We start from the raw sequence: 17947 nt of genomic DNA on the forward strand, positions 1-17947 counted from the left end.
GTTTATCATTTTACGTAACCGCCACTACTGAAATTTTAAAATGATTTCCACTTAACACTTAATAATCACATTTTTAAAGCAATGGAATTTTTAGATCCCCAAGTGGCATTTTCAACTAAGAAGAATTCTGATATTGATATAGTTGGATTGGCTGTTGATTTTTTTAATTTCATTGCCACTGACATATCAATTGAGTGGCAGAAACTAGCTACTTCATTCGATGAAACTGAAATCGATGTGGCTTCAAATTGGATGAAAAAAATTTTAATAACGACCACTTATTTACAAATTTAGGAAAACTTGCCAATATTATTTTAACATTGCCTCATACAAATGCTGAAGCAGAAAGAATTTTTTCCATGGTAACAGATATTAAAATGAAAAAAGGAAATAGAACGGGCGAGGAAACATTAAATGCAATGTGCGTTATTCGTAACGCTTTACAACAGAATAATTAAACATGCGTTGATTATCCCACCCCAAACGACTTATTACAAAAATATGTATATAAAGAAGTTTATAGTTTTAAGGACTGATTAGTACTATCGGAAAACATATTTATATGATTTCTAACTTAATATGTTTGATTTTAAATATATTTTTTATTAAGTTTTATATTTTATAGGAGTATTAGTAGTTAAAAACTACTTACTTTGAAATTTTATGTTAGTCTTTTCTATTTAAAAACAATTTTTAAATTTATTTGTAGTTTTTTTTTTGCTTAATAGATGGGATTTTTAAAGCACTGCGCATGGGACTTTTTGTTAAATTGTGTTGGTACCACTGCATGCGAGCTGCATTTTGCCCGGCGCGGCGCGTCGCGGCGTACCCAGTATAAATAATAACAGTAAAGATGGATGATGAAAGTGATCAAATGGTGAAATTTGTTCAATTAATTGAAAATTACCAATGGTTATACAATCATACTTTACTAGAATACTCTAGAAAGGATCGTACCGAAAAAGCTTAGTCTGCAATAGGCCCAAAATTGAAATAGACAGAAAATTTCAAAATTGTTTAATATATTACTTCAATTCGATAAAAATTCGGGCGATATTCTTCTAGAAAAAAGGCTTAGGTTATATTTTTGAACGCGCATTTTTTGAGATAAAATTGAAATGTACAGGTATCCCAAAATTGAGATACCATGCTTAAGTTGACATTTTTAAATAGGAACCCCATCATTTTTTTGTTGCATTTATGGATTCTACGTAAAATTCAGAGTATTTTTCATGTTACACGAAATTCAGCTGTCTTCGAAAAAAATGGCAATTAAAAAAGAACTGCTATTTTATTTCGGGTAAATAAAATTTTTTGAAATTTTCAATTACTAAAAGTAAGTGGTAACTACTGCGAATGGAACTAAGATGCATACTGCCGGAGTACATACATTATGTATAGATTAAAATTATGTTAGAATTCTTTTTCGTTATACCATTATTGGCCCTGAGAAGGGCCTTTGTGTGGCGGCTTGTGAGAAAGCCCTTAATTGTAATAAATTGCAGAGCTCATTTTTTTTTTGGTAAACTTCTCTTTTTCGTGGACGACGATTTCAATTGTGCAGCACCACCAGCGACTTTCTTGGCGGTTTTGGGTTTCGGCGCTTTCGGCTTTTTCGTTGGTCCCTTGGTAACTTTTTTAGCTTTTGATGGTGCTTTTCTAACCGTGGTGGTTTTTTTGACTGCGGCAGTAGTAGAGCTGGTTACTTTCTTTTCTCCGACCGTTGGCGACTTTTTGGCTTTTACTGCAGCCTTCTTTTTGCTTTCAACAACAGGGGAACCGGGCACCGGCGTTGTTTTTGCCTTCGCAGGTGAGGAGGATTTCTTCGTAGAGACAGCTCGAGCTTTGGCCCTTTTAGATACGGCGGCGGCGGCGGCGGCAGGTTTCTTTTTAAGGGAGGAAGTCGTTACTCTGCCTGACTTTTTTGCAGAGGCCGATGCCAGTTTAAACGATCCTGACGCACCTTTACCTTTAGTTTGGACAATACCGCCTGCAGCGATGGCGGTCTTCAGGAATTTCTTAATAAACGGAGCCATCTTCTCAGCGTCAACTTTGTAATCAGAAGTCATGTACTTTTTAATAGCTTGAAGCGACGAACCGTTGCGTTCCTTAAGGGTCTTAATCGCGTTATTCACCATTTCGGATGTGGGTGGATGGGTGGCTTTTGATCGTTGGCTTTTCTTTTTCTTCGTCGACGAATCGGAGGAGGAACCACCGCCGGCACCTTTGTTTTTTACGGGTGAAGTGTTTTCCGTTTCGGAAGATACGGGGGTTTGCTGTTCCGTTTGTTGTACATCCGTCATTGTAGCGACAGTTTGTAACAAAAATATTTTTTACAAAAACTCACGTGCACGAACGTCAACTTCGTACAAGTTATTCACAAACATTTTCCTCAGAAAATTGAACCCAACGTTGAATGTACATACCGAAGCCGAAAACCCGTCCAAAGTCGATTTTCCTCCGTTCGCACTGCTGGCATCACAACGGCGGTCTCGTGTTCGCAACTTTCTAGAAAAAGAGCCCGCTTGTGTTGGCGTCGCGACGTAAATATTCCCGTTAGGTATTTCAGTATAGTGGAAGAAGTTAACTCGTCATCTACGTAAAAATTTTACTTGTGGGGGTACGATTTCGTTGTGTAGCGACGGTTGAAAGTATAAGATGTCATTGACGTGACCGTCGTCGTAAACTTTAGCATCGCCGAATTTCGCGCGTATGTAAAAACGGACTGAATTTTCAATGAGAATAGCTTTCTTAAACGTTTTAAAACCACGAGGCGTGTAAATTTTATCAATATGTCTAAGCTTTTATCCTTAAAACGAGGACGATGCGATCGGCAATTCCACATTGGTCGCGAGTTTTCTCGTTGTTTCGAACATTATTGCCGACGTCGAGGACGCGAGAAAAGTGGTATATTGCGGCTCTAATTTAGGGATTACGTTTTCGTGTAAGCGTCGTATCATGCAAATACCGTCACGTGAGTGAAAAGTGAAATATTCGAGTGTTATATCCACACCGCCAATGTCGGTCGTTACGCATTTACTCAAGTCATTCGTTCATTGCTATTAGTTTTTAGGTTCATATGGTCAATATTATACCAATTATGTATATCAAATCTAATTTCTATTATTCTATACTTAATAGTATAATATATGCATATATTTTTCCTTTCACACACTTTATCATATCTAAGTGTTGTGTAAACTTATTTAGACCTGGTTAATGTTGTTAAGTGTTGTGTTTTATATTGATTATGTTTTAGCTTATTGACGAAACTTGTTTTGACCGTTATTAAATAATATCATTTTAATTCAATGGATTATTTGGAGTTTCCCTTTAGAGAAGAATGTCACAAAACACGAAGCAAATACTGCGACATGAGATTTATCCCGCAAAAATATTTTGAATACGTTTTAAAATCAACGTATTTAGGTTAATTAGGTAACAATATCGATTAAACATGAAGGCAACTTATCCTCAAATAATTGTTGTAAATGATGATAATGGTCTTCTTCATTGCGACTTGCTAGTCTTGCTACGAGAGTATCGTCTAGATATACAAAAAAGAAATTTAAGCCAGAAAGAACTTCGTTTATAAATCGTTGGAAGGTTTGTGCAGCGTTGCGTATTCTTAAGGTGGTAAATGAGAGTACTCTTCGGCTGGAGTCCGATCGAAAACTACGTAGAAAGGAACGACCGTTAGTACAGTCGTTACAATGTGGAAGCTTTCGGAAATAACTATATTCCTACTGCAGGGAAAACAGTTTAAAAGAACAAGGTTAAGCCTGGCTGGTTGGTCTTCTGGCATTAACACAACAAACTAACAAAATCCATATTAAAGTTATTGAAATTGAATTAATGAACAGAAAGACCACGTTAAAAGTTAAAAACCTGAAGTAGGTCGATTTTCCCAAGAGTTTTCTACAGTTCCTACATTGTAACAACTCGACCCCCCCGACGGTATCCCTTTCTACGTAATTCTTTCAAATGGGTTCAATTGTTAGAGACAAGGTTAACACCACGTTAGTCAAGCACACGTCAAGAATGGCATGAAAAGCGTTATTTCCTTGCCGCTTTAATTGATTATTTGAAGTTTCCGTTTAGAGAAGAATGTCAGAAAACATGAAGCAAATACTGCGACAGGAACAAAAACAAAAATGTTTTGAATACGGTTTGAAATCGACATAGTTAGGTCATTTAAGTAATAATATCGATTAAACATAAAAGCAACTTGGTTTATACAAAGTTTTTGTAGTGAAATTTAAATGCGGTCACTAAAAACTCTGAAGAATTCTACTTAGAAAACCAAATCGGAGGATTACTTACCAATTATTATTTCTGTCTTGGAAATATATCAAACCCTCCTAAAACATGAGAGCAAATTTAAGTACAATGGAAATAATCAATTATAATTAGTATCGCAATAGTTGTTTTTCAGAAAATAATCTCTTGGTTCTGGAAAGAACTGATCTTATTGAGGAGGAGGCCTTTCGCTATGCGGCTACTCCTCCACCCAACTACCGAATCCAACCCACCAAAAACTAGCACTACTCCCCTACATAATCGAACACAGCTCCTGCCGCTAACCAGTTCCAATCATTCATATGGATTTATGGCTGTCATCCATAATCCTATTCAATTCTCCTTTACCTTCTGTCTCTCTCTTCTCCTCCCTTTCGGACACTCCTGCAAGATATGCTGCAGGGTGTCCTCACTCACCTCACACAGACACATCCCGTTCGTATCCCTCTCAAAGATACATTGAATGGACCATGCTCCGTCATCAGCGGAATGCCCTTACCGAACATGGCCACACTCTACACTTACTCCCTTGACTCTTACCGTCTTACCCGCTCTCCTCATCCCTACATCATCTCTAAACTCTCATCCCAATTCCACTATCTTACCCATTTTCTTCGCCCTCTTAAATACTTTCACAACATCATTCACCTCCACACTTCTTCTCTTACTCATTATCAACCACTCTACCGCTGTCATATTGTCGTTACATACCATTAAAGGCCAAAGCTACGGAGCCGTTAACGAAAAAGGCGAAGATTCAGAAGTCGAAACCACCGACTAATCCACCGACATCAGAAATGGTTAACGGCGCTATTAAGAATCTAGGTGAGCGCGGCGGTTCTATCAAAAAGTACACCGTTTATTAAGAAAATTCTTCAACGCTGCCATCGTTTGGGGTGCTCTTATCCAAAGCAAGAGCAAGGGAGCGTGGGCGACATTACGACTGGCGAAATCCTCCGCGAAACGAGGACAACAGCCAAGGCGAAAATGACTCCGATTGACGAAAGAAACGAGACGAACCCCCCTGTTACGTCACCCAAAGCAACATCAAAAGCGCAAAAGACCACCAAAAGTCTTTCAATGTGTGCAAAGATAGTTTACCAGTGATGTGGCGCTGTAACGCTAAGGCATGGGTAACTCGCGATGTGTTGTCGTTCTCGATAATCCACCGGCACATTCACCAGATTTAGGAGCAGAAGTTGGATGGATTACGATGACATATTTGCCACCTAAGACCACCTCCCTTATACAACCCACGGATTAATTGGTGATAGCCAATTTCAAAAAATCTACTATAGTATTTATAATATATAGAAATATATTTATATACAGAGTGGCCCATTGAAAACGAGCTGAAGGCCTGAAACACGTCAAGTTTGTTTCTCAGGAGGACTACTTTTGACGCAAAATTATTCCCCAAACTTTACCCTCCGAAGCGGGGTGTCGGGGAACATTATAAAGCAACCAGAAGCGCACGATTTCTGCCGTGTCCTTGGGATTATTGTCTTGTTAAAAAGTAAGTGATCTCGCAATCCAAAAATTTCTAGCACTTTCTAATCAATTATTTTTTAAATATCAAGGTAATATCGTTTATCCGTGATACCATTTATAAATGTCGTATTGCCTGCACGAGTAGCTGACATATATGTACACCCACAACATAGCACTACCACCTCTATATTTTACTGTTGGGCACAAATTTTCCGTTTTGAATGCTTCGTTACGTTTTCGCCAAACTTTGGTGCGCGAATCACAATCAAAAATCACGTAACAACTTAAGGCATGGTGTGTGACACGGGCGACTGACACCGGCAGATTTTCATGTGCCCGTGTCTGATACGGGCGCTCTTGTTATATCTAAAAATGTCGATGATTTAAATAAATAAGGCATGCCTTAAGTGGTTAATTTCCAAAATTCGTCGTCTTTAGAAATGTGTAATGTACTATACTGACGAACGAGCTTTTTTTACAATTTGGCTAATTTCACCTAGTGATATCCCATCTTTTCGTAAACTAACAATCAAATCTCGAATCCTTTGTGAAAGTTGGCGGTTTCTTGTACTCATTTTTAATAAATATCCAAACATTGAATGGCACTAATACGAAATCAAACAACAGTAGTCTGTTTGCGACAACATACGCGTCTAGGGAATTAAGACAGCTTAAGAATGGAATTAAGAATCTAAGGTAGTCGGTGTGTGTAAAATTTACGCCTTTTCTTGTATTTACTTTTTTTATAAATCCCAAAAACGTTAAATTTGGAAATAAATGTTACAGTTCGAATTCCTTATATTTCTTTATCAATCCCAACAAGTTTTTGATTACCTTAAAGAAGATAAACCTTCATCTTCTTTAACTTTTTTTGTACAAGTTTTAAAATTTAATTCGTACGGAAGCTTTATTGAAGCTTTCGTTGTGATCATCAATATTTGAATGCATATGGAAGCAAATTAAGTTTAAATTATTTAAACATCATAATCTTTTTTTTTAATTACTAAAATCTTATATGAAATAATTGAATTTATTTTATATAAATTAAAAAAGAACTTAATTTTTTTTGATTAAATCACATCTTAAGTTCACATTTTACACGCTATTACGTTATTAGAAATTAGAAAATGTACATTATCCGAAGTCCATACTGAACGAGCATTTTTGCTTTTATAATAAACACCGATTAAAGGGGAGCAAAACGAAAATTCTTTTTCATAAAACAAGTGATTGGTTCTGAAAAGAACCGGTCTTGTTGGGAAGGTTTGGTTGATTGATGCAAATTAGGCTCTTTCGCCGCGAATGCGCCTAGCAAGCTGAATGTCTTTCGGCATGATGGTTACTCGTTTTGCATGAATTGCACACAAGTTCGTATCTTCGAAAAGTCCAACCAAGTAAGCTTCGCTCGCCTCTTGCAAAGCCATAACGGCGCTGCTTTGAAATCGCAAGTCGGTCTTGAAATCTTGGGCAATTTCTCTAACCAAACGTTGGAAGGGCAACTTTCTAATTAGAAGTTCGGTACTTTTCTGGTAACGACGAATTTCTCGAAGAGCTACGGTTCCAGGTCTGTAACGATGCGGTTTCTTGACACCACCGGTAGCGGGAGCGCTTTTCCTTGCCGCTTTAGTTGCGAGTTGTTTACGTGGCGCTTTACCTCCGGTAGATTTCCGAGCAGTTTGTTTCGTACGAGCCATTTTAGTTTATTATTAAGGGTTAACGAGATACGTACCGTACGACAACAAAGATATAGTTGGTCAAAGTAAACTGAGAGATCGGTGAACGGTGAACATGACGGGCCTCTTGAGGTACCTGGAATTTCTTCCCTAACCCTCTTCATCGGACCTAAAACAAACGGAAAATATATTACAAAATTTTTCACTAATTAATAGTGACATCGGAAGTGGAATTGGGAAGGACAGTCGGACTCCTGGATCGTCAGACGAGAAGCAGCCTTGGCCGTTTGTGGCGAAGGTGTTCAACGTCGTAATCCGTTAATCCCGCTAGGAGGGGATTGGGGTGGTTTTCGAGCCGCGTAAACTCGGTACTGGCCTTGTCACGAATGAACTCCTCGATGGTCGCCATCTGGGAATCATTGTGCAGTGTCGCATTACTGACAAACCAAGGTGCATCAAATGCCATCCTTAGGACCTTGTTCTGAACAACTTGGAGTTTTTGCACGTGCGAGTGCGCGGCGTAACCCCAGACGGAAGAGGCGTAAGTCATCGTAGGTCTGATAACCGCTTTGTAGAGTCGAATCTTCCGTAGAGGATCCAACTTACTTCGGCGATTTATCAGAGCGTACAGATTGACCAGAGCTGCTTTCGCCCGGTTCGCCATCGTCTCGATGTGACTTTGCCAAGTTAGTTTAGAGTCCAGAATGACACCCAAATACTTGGCTTCAGAACGCCAGGGGAGCTCGTCCCCTTGCAGTACCATCGCATCGGGGGGTCTCTTTCTACGCCGAGTAAAAAGTATTGCGGTACTTTTATCAGCGTTGATGTTGACCCGCCACTTTGCGAAGTAGTCTAGCAGTTCGTCCGATGCTGCCTGCAGTCTACGAGCGGCGACCTCGGGGGACCAAGATCTGCTGTAGATGCACACATCGTCGGCGTACATCGCTAACTGAGTGCCCTCAGAACGGGGTAGGTCGCTCACAAAGATACAAAAGAGTATCGGTGAAAGCAACGACCCCTGAGGGACGCCTGCAGTTAGGATTCGCTCTCTCGAACGCGTACCTTTCAATTTGATGCGCGCCTTTCTACCGTCAAGGTAGGACGCGATCAATTGAACTAACGCCAGGGGCACGCCCGCTTCTAGCATTTTGAACAAAAGTCCTTCATGCCATACTTTGTCGAACGCTTTGGCAACGTCGAAAAACACAGCACAAGTGCTTTGATTTCGATTGAAGCCATCGGTTATGTGTTCGACAAGTCGCAGTACCTGGTGTACGGTCGAATGTTTGGGTCGGAAACCAAACTGTTCGTCCTGAATGAGGTTAAGATCTTGAACGGATCTTTGTAGCCTCGTCTGGACAACCCTCTCACATACCTTGCCGAGACAAGAAAGCAAACTGATGGGCCTATAATTTTGCGGGAACGTTGGATTCGCACTGGGTTTCGGTAACACGACGACGTCCGCGCTTTTCCACTTGGTGGGAAAATGGCGCAGCCGGAGCGTCGCGTTGATGATCCCCGTTAGCGAAACGACCGCTTTTAAAGGTAGAGCCTTTAAAGCGGCGTTTCCTATTCCGTCCGGTCCCGATGCCTTGTTCGACTTACATCTCGCGATTGCCTCTTTCACTTCGGTTGGGGAAGCGTGCTCGATGTGCCGATCATCTTCTACAGCCAGTCGCCTGCTCACCACGCGCTCGACTCGATCGATGAAATCTTCATCTTCGTCATCGTCGCATAGCGGGCTGCACTGGTTTTCGAAGTTATCGGCATGAGCCTCCGCTTTCTCTTCGAGAGTGAAAGCCATTCCGGTTTCACCGTGAATGGGCGGCATGCGTGACGTGTTCCCCTTCAGCACCTTGACCATCTTCCAACAGGAGTGATCGCCTTCGGTGTTCAGGGCGTCGAGTTTGGCGTCGAAAGACGCGTATCGGAACTCCGCGAGTTCCCTTCTCACTTCATCGCGCAGACGGTTATAGCGTCTTTTGAGATCGGGATCCCAATTTCGCTGATAAGTCCGTCTGACGCGATCACGCTCCCGCATAAGTTCCCTGATGCGCGCTGGTAGCGCCCATCGACGGTCCTTTACGGGAATCGTGTTGGTCGCGTATCGAAGAGAATCCTCGATAGCGACCGTGAGTCGTTCAACAGCCTCATCCAGTTCCTGAGCGTTGTGGATCGGTCGTATTTGTCCCATATTGTGGTGCATGTGGTCGGTAAAAGCCGGCCACGATACAGTGGAACGTTCAACCGGGACGCGAACGTCCGGGACGTCTCCTAGCTGCAGCAGCACAGGGAGATGATCGGAACTAAGTTCGTTGAGCGTGGTAACTCTATGAACTAGTCTGACATCTTTCATTACAACCACGTCCAAAACGTCAGATCGTTGCCTTTCGTTCGACGGGTAATACGTGTAGTCGGCGGGGGCATCGGTGACAATGCCCGTCTCGTCGGTAAAACTCCGCAGTATTTTACCGTTCGCGTTTGCGATCCGACTGTTCCACGATGGGTGCTTGGCGTTTAGGTCGCCGGCGATAACCACGCCTTCGTCCGTATCCAAGACACCCGTTAGATCGTCTTCCAACAACCGCCGATTCGGCGGATTGTAGGCGGCGACCAAGCGGACGCACCCCGATAGTATTCGTACCACAATCGTAGTAGCTTCGAGATGTTGAAGAGGGGGAGTCAGATCCTCGTAATGATCCAAACTGGTCCTTACGAAGATGGCTGTCCCGCCGCCTCTTGCTCCAACTCTATCGTTTCGATAGAAGCGATAATTGGGCAGCCGCGGCCTGTCGCCCGCTCGCAGATGAGTTTCGCAGATGAGTATCGCGTCAAGGTCGTACCTTTCGACGAACTCGCGAAGCTCATTCTGTTTACAGACAAGGCCGTTGGCATTCCAATAAGCCAACTCAAGCGAATGAGGTACTCTCGGTCTTCGATGAGTCATCATAAGAGTTTCATCATCTCGGACATGATTTGGAGGCACAACTTAACTCGTGCGTCCCTATCGGATTTGTCGATCCGGATGACCTCGCTCATCATCGCCAGTATGTTGACGAGGGGGTCGGTTGGGGGTTCAACCGCCGCCTGTTCCGCAACATTGACCGGTGATGGTGTTTCAGCCACCGCGATCGACCCGCTTTTACGAAGCCTCCTATTGCGACGCCTCCTATTGCGACGCCTCCTCTGCGACCTCGACAGCTTCGGAGGGTCGTCGGTCGCCTTTTGCTTCGGCTCGTTGAGCTTAGCTTTGGGCGCCGCGACCTCTTTCCGAACTACCTTGGTAGCTGGAGCGTTCGCTTTGGGGGCGACGTTAGCGTTGCCTTTGGGCTTTTTCGTCTGACTACTAACCGCTTTCACGGGTTTCGCCGCGACTACTGGAGCCTTTTTATCCTCCTTTTGCGCCTGAGTAGGTGCTTTTGGGAGAACGGTCGCTTTGACCTTTGGGGCTGCCGCCGGCGCCCTCGTTTCCGCCGCCTTCGGGTGTTTTGGGCACCCTTTGTAGTTGGCGGTATGAGGGCCACCGCAAAGGACGCACTTGGCGGGCGCATCCTTTGCTTTGGAGCAGGAAGCCGTCGAGTGATCACCGGCGCACTTAACGCAACGAGGTGCACCATTGCACATTCGTTGGGAGTGGCCGTAACGCTGACAGCGATGACACTGACCAACTTCCGTCTTCTTTTTAGCGCTCTCGACGGTAATGGTTAATCCCTTTACCGTCTTGAGGTCGAAAATCCTCTTGGCGTCCGCGGTCTTTTTCAAGACGCACAGAACCAGGGGAATTGGCCTCCGTTCAGAGCCCTGGCGCAACCGCTTCACGGTTTCAGGCCAGAATCCCTGTTTTCTCAGGTCGGCAGCAATGCTGTCCTCCCCAATACTGGTAGGGACGCCTCTAAAGACAACCTTTAACGGCTTATCATCGGGGAGGGCAAATGTATGGTACTGGTGTTTACCAGCCATCAACATTTTCACCAGAGCGCGGTAGGCTTCCATGGTGGGGAGCTCTATCTTGATTCCTTGCGGAACCGCTCTGGCTTTCGAAAAGGCGATCCTAAGTCTCGCCATCTCCGCCGAAATCGAATCCCAGTTCTCCTTAGCGTGAAGGATTACCGGGGGGATCCGCTTGGAAACTGGTTCCATGCGGGGACGCACCGCCTCCGAAGATTCTTCCTCCAAGTCGCTGCTCGCCTTCCTTTTCCCTGCGGATTTGGATGGGTCGACTGCTACATCGACGTCCATTTCACCCGTTGGGACGGAAGTCAGCGCCTCAGCGAAGGACCTCGGTAGTGTGGTGGTCGCCGCCTCCACGAGGGAGGCGTTGCGGCCTGCCGCGCTGGTCGTCGCCTCCACGGGAGAGACCGTACGGCCTGACGATTTGGTTGCCGCCTTCAACGAGGAAGGCAGTCGGCCTGACGTTGTGGCTGTCGTCTCCACGGGGGAAGCGGAACTTACCGGGCGGGCTTTTTTAGTCGCCGCCTTCAACGGGGAAGGCAGACGGCCTGACTTTTTGGCTGCCACCTCCATGGGGGAGGCGGAACTTACCGAGCGTGGAGGTTTCGTCGCCGCCTCCAGCGGGGAAGGCGGACGGCTGGAAAGAACAGGAACCAACTTCCCGTTCTTGTCAACGATGTGTGTGTCGACCAAGCTTGCTAGCAAGCTAAAGTCTTCACACGATACGGATGTGCCTTTTCCAAATTTAAAAGGCATTTCTGCCGATTAAAAATGAGGCAACAACTCACTTTCCCTTGCAGGAACAAACCCTAAAAAGGGCGCTCTTAGTTTCGAAAGAAACTTACCTACTCCGGATTACGCTTTAACGAGGTCACCCAAGTAGAATATGAACCTTCCCCCTTCCTTTGCTTTCGCAGCAGGTCGGACGAATTCTTCAACTTCTCTTCAGGCGATGTTGCACTCCTCAAGGCACTACACGGACTCTTACTGAGAGATCGCTCGGTTGAAGGCTACTTTATACCCGTGTACGTGACTTGCATCGGATTGGTCGAGCCGTAGAATCGGCAGGCGTGTCCATTGCGCCACCATATAAGCGCGCGAAAAGTCCCGAAAACGATAGTCCGCTGTCGGTGCTTGTTAGTTCGTCGTCGTTATACATACATAAAAAGAAAAATGACTGGCCGTGGAAAGGGAGGAAAAGGTCTTGGAAAAGGAGGCGCCAAACGTCATCGCAAAGTACTCCGTGACAACATCCAGGGCATCACCAAACCAGCTATCAGACGTCTTGCCCGTCGCGGCGGTGTAAAGCGTATTTCAGGATTAATTTACGAAGAAACTCGAGGAGTTTTAAAGGTTTTCCTTGAGAACGTTATTCGCGACGCTGTCACATACACTGAACACGCAAAAAGGAAAACCGTTACTGCTATGGACGTCGTTTACGCCCTTAAGCGGCAAGGTCGTACTCTCTACGGCTTTGGGGGTTAAGAAATTTAAATTATGTACCTATTTTAATTTTGACAACGACTGTTCTGTATTCAACACAACCACCCGGTTCTTTTCAGAACCACTATATTTATGAAAGTTAAGGAATATTTTCACGTACAATCCGGACAATTACATACATACGTAATATGTATGTACATATATTAGGTTCGTTCCAACCACGCTTTAGACTTTTGACGGTCACAAGCCTGCACAGTTAAAAAGTGCTGCTGCCTTGAAAAGGATGATCCGCGACGTTTTGTCAAGCGTTCCAACCACAGAATATTATGTTATTCTGTGGTTCTAACGACCGTCGATCGGACAAGTTCGTGTACCTGGTCTCGACCAAGAACGGTTCACGTCCTTTGGCGCTTGCGCATATTTCATTTCCAATTGTGCAGCCTGTCTGTTATAGTTTCTGATATTTCTGGTGGTTTTTATGACTCTCAGAAGCAGTAGTGGCACTAATTATCACCCCGAAAAAGTACCTCGTCGTGATTTATGATAGGTCCTCCTACGAACTATGTAGGTCCAGGGGGCCGCACTTCTTTTTTTATTTTATTTGAAATTCAACAAAATAATGTAGTAAAGAATATAAATTTACTTATACTTGACTGATTTAAAAAAAAAATTAATAATTGTTAATTGTTTAGACTTTAAGAATATAAATTTGAAATAAAAAGAAAAGAATTTACGCCTTAAAAAAAGAAAAAGCACTTAAACAGTATTTAGAGTACCAAATTATTGTTTACATTCGAATAATACACAATTTGAGTACCTCTTCCCATGGTACTGGGAAGAGGAAAACTTTGAAGATGGGGAATTTCCAAAAATGGATAATGCGTTATATTCATGGTTTTTAAAATAAAAAAAGATATCGTCATTGTACTGTTTCATGTGAATATTTAGCTGACCAGGCTAAGGTGTTTTACCGGGAACATTATGGAAAGGATGATTTTCGTGCTAGTAGAGGTTGGATGGCAAAATTTAGAAGAAGATATAGCCTGAGAAATTTGAAAATTACTGGCGAGAAGTTAGAAGCTTTCTAACAATTTTCAAGCAATTGCACCTTTTAAAAAAAAATTGGCTCTACACATTAGAAAAGAAAACTTATGCCCTAATCAAATATATAACGCAGACGAGTCAGCTTTATTTTATAAGCTTCTTCCAGATAGAACTTTGGTGGGATTCCACGAAAAACAGCACCAGGACGTAAAAAGAGCAAGGATAGAGTAACCTTCCTTGTCTGTGCCAACACAGAAGGAGACCGTAAATTAAAATTGCACGTTATTGGTAAAGCTAAGAATCCACGTGCCTTCAAAAACAAAGAAATACCAGTCATCTACAGATCAACTTCAAACGCGTGGATGACCTCGATACTTTTTAAGGAGTGGTTCACGAAATGTTTTGTGCCAGAGGTGAGAAAATATTCTCAAGAGAATAACTTACCTGGAAAAGCGTTGTTATTAATCGATAATGCGCCAAGTCATGCTTTAGAAACCCAGTTAGTTAGTGACGATGGATCAAAACGCAAAGAATAAAAAAGGTATAATTCAAGAATCGTCGATGAGAAATCACTCAAATAAGCCGTTACAAATTTAAAAAAAGTACGGAAAGGTATAAAACTTACCGAAAAATAACTTTAACCCACCGGTAATATCAATCCTATCCTTTTCTATTTTCACAGCCGATATACCAACATAACATTAATCCGATAAAATGTATGAAAGAATTAACAATTTGTTAACGCATATTTTCGGGTGAAATACCCTTGTTTCTTAGGTTTTCGACGCACAACGACTAAAATGTTGTTGTTTACCATCTACCTGAAAAAGTCGGGTTGGAGGGACCGTCGAAAAAAAAAAAAACATTCAGATCCACACGAGCAAGCAGGTAGATGGTAAATAAAGATGTTTTAGTTATTGTAACCAAAAGAACAAGGGTATTTCACACGAAAATATGCGTTATAGTATCAACAAGTTTCATTTTTACTTATTGGTCTTATTGGTGTTGTGTGCGTGGATGTGGCAAAAACAGTTAATAGGACCAGCGCTAACCGTGGTGCTGTGAAAATACATCGTTATCGTTGTTGATGACGTCACATGGACACTTTAAAAATCGAAAGTTATTTTTCGGTAAGTTTATCACTTTTCGTTGATTTTTTAGCGACACGATGATTCTTATAAAATTCAACAAAAAATGTGATTCGTATTAATATCTTGATATTACAGGTCATGTTTAAAATATACATACATACGTATACGTATGCTACTTGAAAGAATATGTATAAAAAAGAAGATGATACATTTACACAACCGCAGACATCGATAGTTCATTATTCGACTATATTCTTTGTGGCCCTGAGAAGGGCCGTTTTGTTAATATGGTGTGACCAAGTTGTAATTAAATTAAGGTTTTTCTCGGTTTTCTTAGGTAACAAAACAGCTTGAATGTTCGGAAGCACACCTCCTTGAGCAATCGTCACTCCCGACAGTAATTTATTCAATTCTTCGTCGTTACGTATGGCCAGTTGTAAATGTCTAGGGATGATACGAGTCTTTTTGTTGTCTCTCGCAGCGTTACCGGCCAACTCGAGAACTTCGGCTGCCAAATACTCCATTACGGCCGCTAAATATACGGGAGCTCCAGCTCCTACGCGTTCCGCGTAATTGCCCTTCCTCAACAATCGATGAATACGACCAACAGGAAATTGTAATCCTGCACGACTGGATCTGGATTTTGCTTTTCCTTTAACTTTTCCACCTTTTCCTCGACCCGACATGGCTTAGTTGACTTGGTAGCGTGCCGAAAACTTCAACAAAACGTATCAATTCAGAGCGAAATACAGGTTTTTCAAATACATATACCCAACTGCGCCGACGGTTCGACCAATAGCGGCCGTCAGCCAAGCGGTAGCAACGGGAGGCGTCACCTACTGATACGACGCTACCACTTTATAAACGGTAAAGACGGGCCATTTTTATAACACTGTATACTTACTGCAGTGTACTACGCTGTGTTACTGTCGAACAGCAAAACATAAACAAAAAAGGAGTCCGATTCGAGCCTTGAAGAGAGCAACATCGCCTGGAGAGAAGTTGAAGAATTCGTCCGACCTGTTGCGTGAGCGAAGGAAGGGGGAAGGTTCATTTTCGACCTCGTCAAAGGCGTAATCCAGAGCAGATAAGTTTCTTTTGAAATTAAGAGCGCCCTTTTTTAGGGTTGGGTTGGGTTTTCCAAACCGTTTTGAGGTGGCAGAAATGCCTCTTAAAATGGAGAAGAAAACTTTATCCGCATCGTGTGTAGACTTTCGCTTGTTTGCAAGCGTGGTCGACACACACATCGATAAGAACGGGACATTGAGACCCGTTCCACCAAGCCGTCCGCCTTCCCCGTTGAAAGCGGCGACTAAATCTCCGCGTAAGGTCAGACCCGCCATCCCCGTGAAGGCGGCAACCAACGCTACCCCCGTTCTTGGCAAGACTGCCTCCCCTGTGGCGGCGGCAGCCAAATCATCAGGCCGCACCGCCTCCCTCGTGAAGGCGGCGACCAAGAAACCAGTCATTGGCAGAACTGCCTCCCCAGCGGAGGCGGCAGCCAAGGCTGGTATACCAGGCCGTACTGCTTCCTTAGAGGATGCGACGACCAGCGCGGCAGGCCGCACCGCCTCCCTCGAGCAGGTGGCGACCAAATGCACACCTAAGGTTAGTACCGCCATCCCCGAGAAGGCGACAACCGAAACAACCCCCGTCCTTGGCAGCACTGCCTCCCCAGTGGAGGCGAAAGCCATAGCACCATCAGGCCGTACTGCTTCCCTCGAGGATGCGACGACCAGCGCGGCAGGCCGCACCGCCTCCCTCGAGGAGGCGGCGACCACCTCCACTCCGAGGTCATTCGCCGAGGCGTTGGCTTCCATCCCGGCGGGTAAAATGGATGTCGACGTGGCAGTCGGTCCATCCAACGGGAAAAGGAAGGCCAGCAGCGACCTGGAGGACGAGTACTCGGAAGCCGTGCGTCCTCGATTGGAACGCGTTTCCAAGCGGGTCCCCCCGGTAATCCTTCATGCGAAGGAAAACTGGGATTCCATTTCGGCGGAGATGGCGAGACTTCGGATCGCCTTTTCGAAAGCCAGAGCGGTTCCGCAAGGAATCAAGATTGAGCTCCCCACCGCGGAAGCCTATCGCGCCCTGGTGAAGATGTTGATGGCTGGTAAACACCAGTACCACACATTCTCTCTACCGGAGGAAAAGCCGTTAAAGGTGGTTTTTCGAGGCGTCCCTACCAGTATCGGGGAGGACAGCATTGCTGCCGACCTGAGAAAACAGGGATTCTGGCCCGATACGGTAAAACGTATGCGCCAGGGCTCTGAAAGGAGGCCGATCCCGTTAGTCCTGTGCGTCTTGAAAAAGACCGCGGACGCCAAACGGATCTTTGACCTCAAGACGGTCATGGCTTTAACCATAACTGTCGAGAGCGCCAAGAAGAAGACGGAAGTCGGCCAGTGTCATCGCTGTCAGCGTTACGGCCACTCCCAACGAATGTGCAACGGTGCACCTCGTTGCGTGAAGTGCGCTGGTGACCATCCGACGGCTTCCTGTGCCAAAGCAAAGGATGCGCCCGCCAAGTGCGTCCTTTGCGGTGGTCCTCATACCGCCAACTACAAAGGGTGCCCAAAACACCCGAAGGCGGCGGAAACGTGGGCGCCGGCGGCAGCCCCAAAGGTCAAAGCGACCGTTCCCCCGAAAGCACCTATTCAGGCGCAAAAGGGGGACAAAAAGGCTCCAGTAGTCGCGGCGAAACCCGTGAAAGCGGTTAGTAGTCAGGCGAAAAAGCCGAAAGGCAACGCTAACGTTGCCCCCAAAGCGAACGCTCCAGCTACCAAGGTAGTTCGGAAAGAGGTCGCGGCGCCCAAAGCTAAGCTCAACGAGCCGAAGCAAAAGGCGACCGACGACCCCCCGAAGCTGTCGAGGTCGCAGAGGAGGCGTCACAATAGGAGGCTTCGTAAAAGCGGGTCGATCGCGGTGGCTGAAACACCATTCCCGGTCAATGTT

General features: G+C 44.4%; 4 protein-coding genes across 4 annotated transcripts; 1 reads left to right on the top strand and 3 right to left on the bottom strand.

Annotated features, from left to right (window-relative positions):
- Positions 1 to 1272: 1272 nt before the first annotated feature.
- Positions 1273 to 2397, bottom strand: LOC139430703 (histone H1-like). Its single transcript, XM_071197915.1, has one exon. It carries the CDS (start codon positions 2301 to 2303, stop codon positions 1509 to 1511), a length of 795 nt encoding a protein of 264 aa, XP_071054016.1. The 5' UTR covers positions 2304 to 2397; the 3' UTR covers positions 1273 to 1508.
- A 4594-nt stretch (positions 2398 to 6991) lies between these two features.
- Positions 6992 to 7529, bottom strand: LOC139430589 (histone H3). Its single transcript, XM_071197764.1, has one exon. It carries the CDS (start codon positions 7482 to 7484, stop codon positions 7074 to 7076), a length of 411 nt encoding a protein of 136 aa, XP_071053865.1. The 5' UTR covers positions 7485 to 7529; the 3' UTR covers positions 6992 to 7073.
- A 5015-nt stretch (positions 7530 to 12544) lies between these two features.
- Positions 12545 to 13372, top strand: LOC139430576 (histone H4). Its single transcript, XM_071197741.1, has one exon. The coding sequence runs from the start codon at positions 12588 to 12590 to the stop codon at positions 12897 to 12899; it is 312 nt and encodes a 103-aa protein (XP_071053842.1). The 5' UTR covers positions 12545 to 12587; the 3' UTR covers positions 12900 to 13372.
- Positions 13373 to 15231: 1859 nt separating this feature from the next.
- LOC139430462 (histone H2A-like) lies at positions 15232 to 15738 on the bottom strand. Its single transcript, XM_071197510.1, has one exon. The coding sequence runs from the start codon at positions 15676 to 15678 to the stop codon at positions 15232 to 15234; it is 447 nt and encodes a 148-aa protein (XP_071053611.1). The 5' UTR covers positions 15679 to 15738.
- Between the last annotated feature and the right edge of the window lie 2209 nt (positions 15739 to 17947).

The sequence above is a fragment of the Onthophagus taurus genome, chromosome 7, assembly GCF_036711975.1.
Source record: "Onthophagus taurus isolate NC chromosome 7, IU_Otau_3.0, whole genome shotgun sequence".
Classification (NCBI taxonomy): Eukaryota; Metazoa; Arthropoda; class Insecta; order Coleoptera; family Scarabaeidae; genus Onthophagus; species Onthophagus taurus.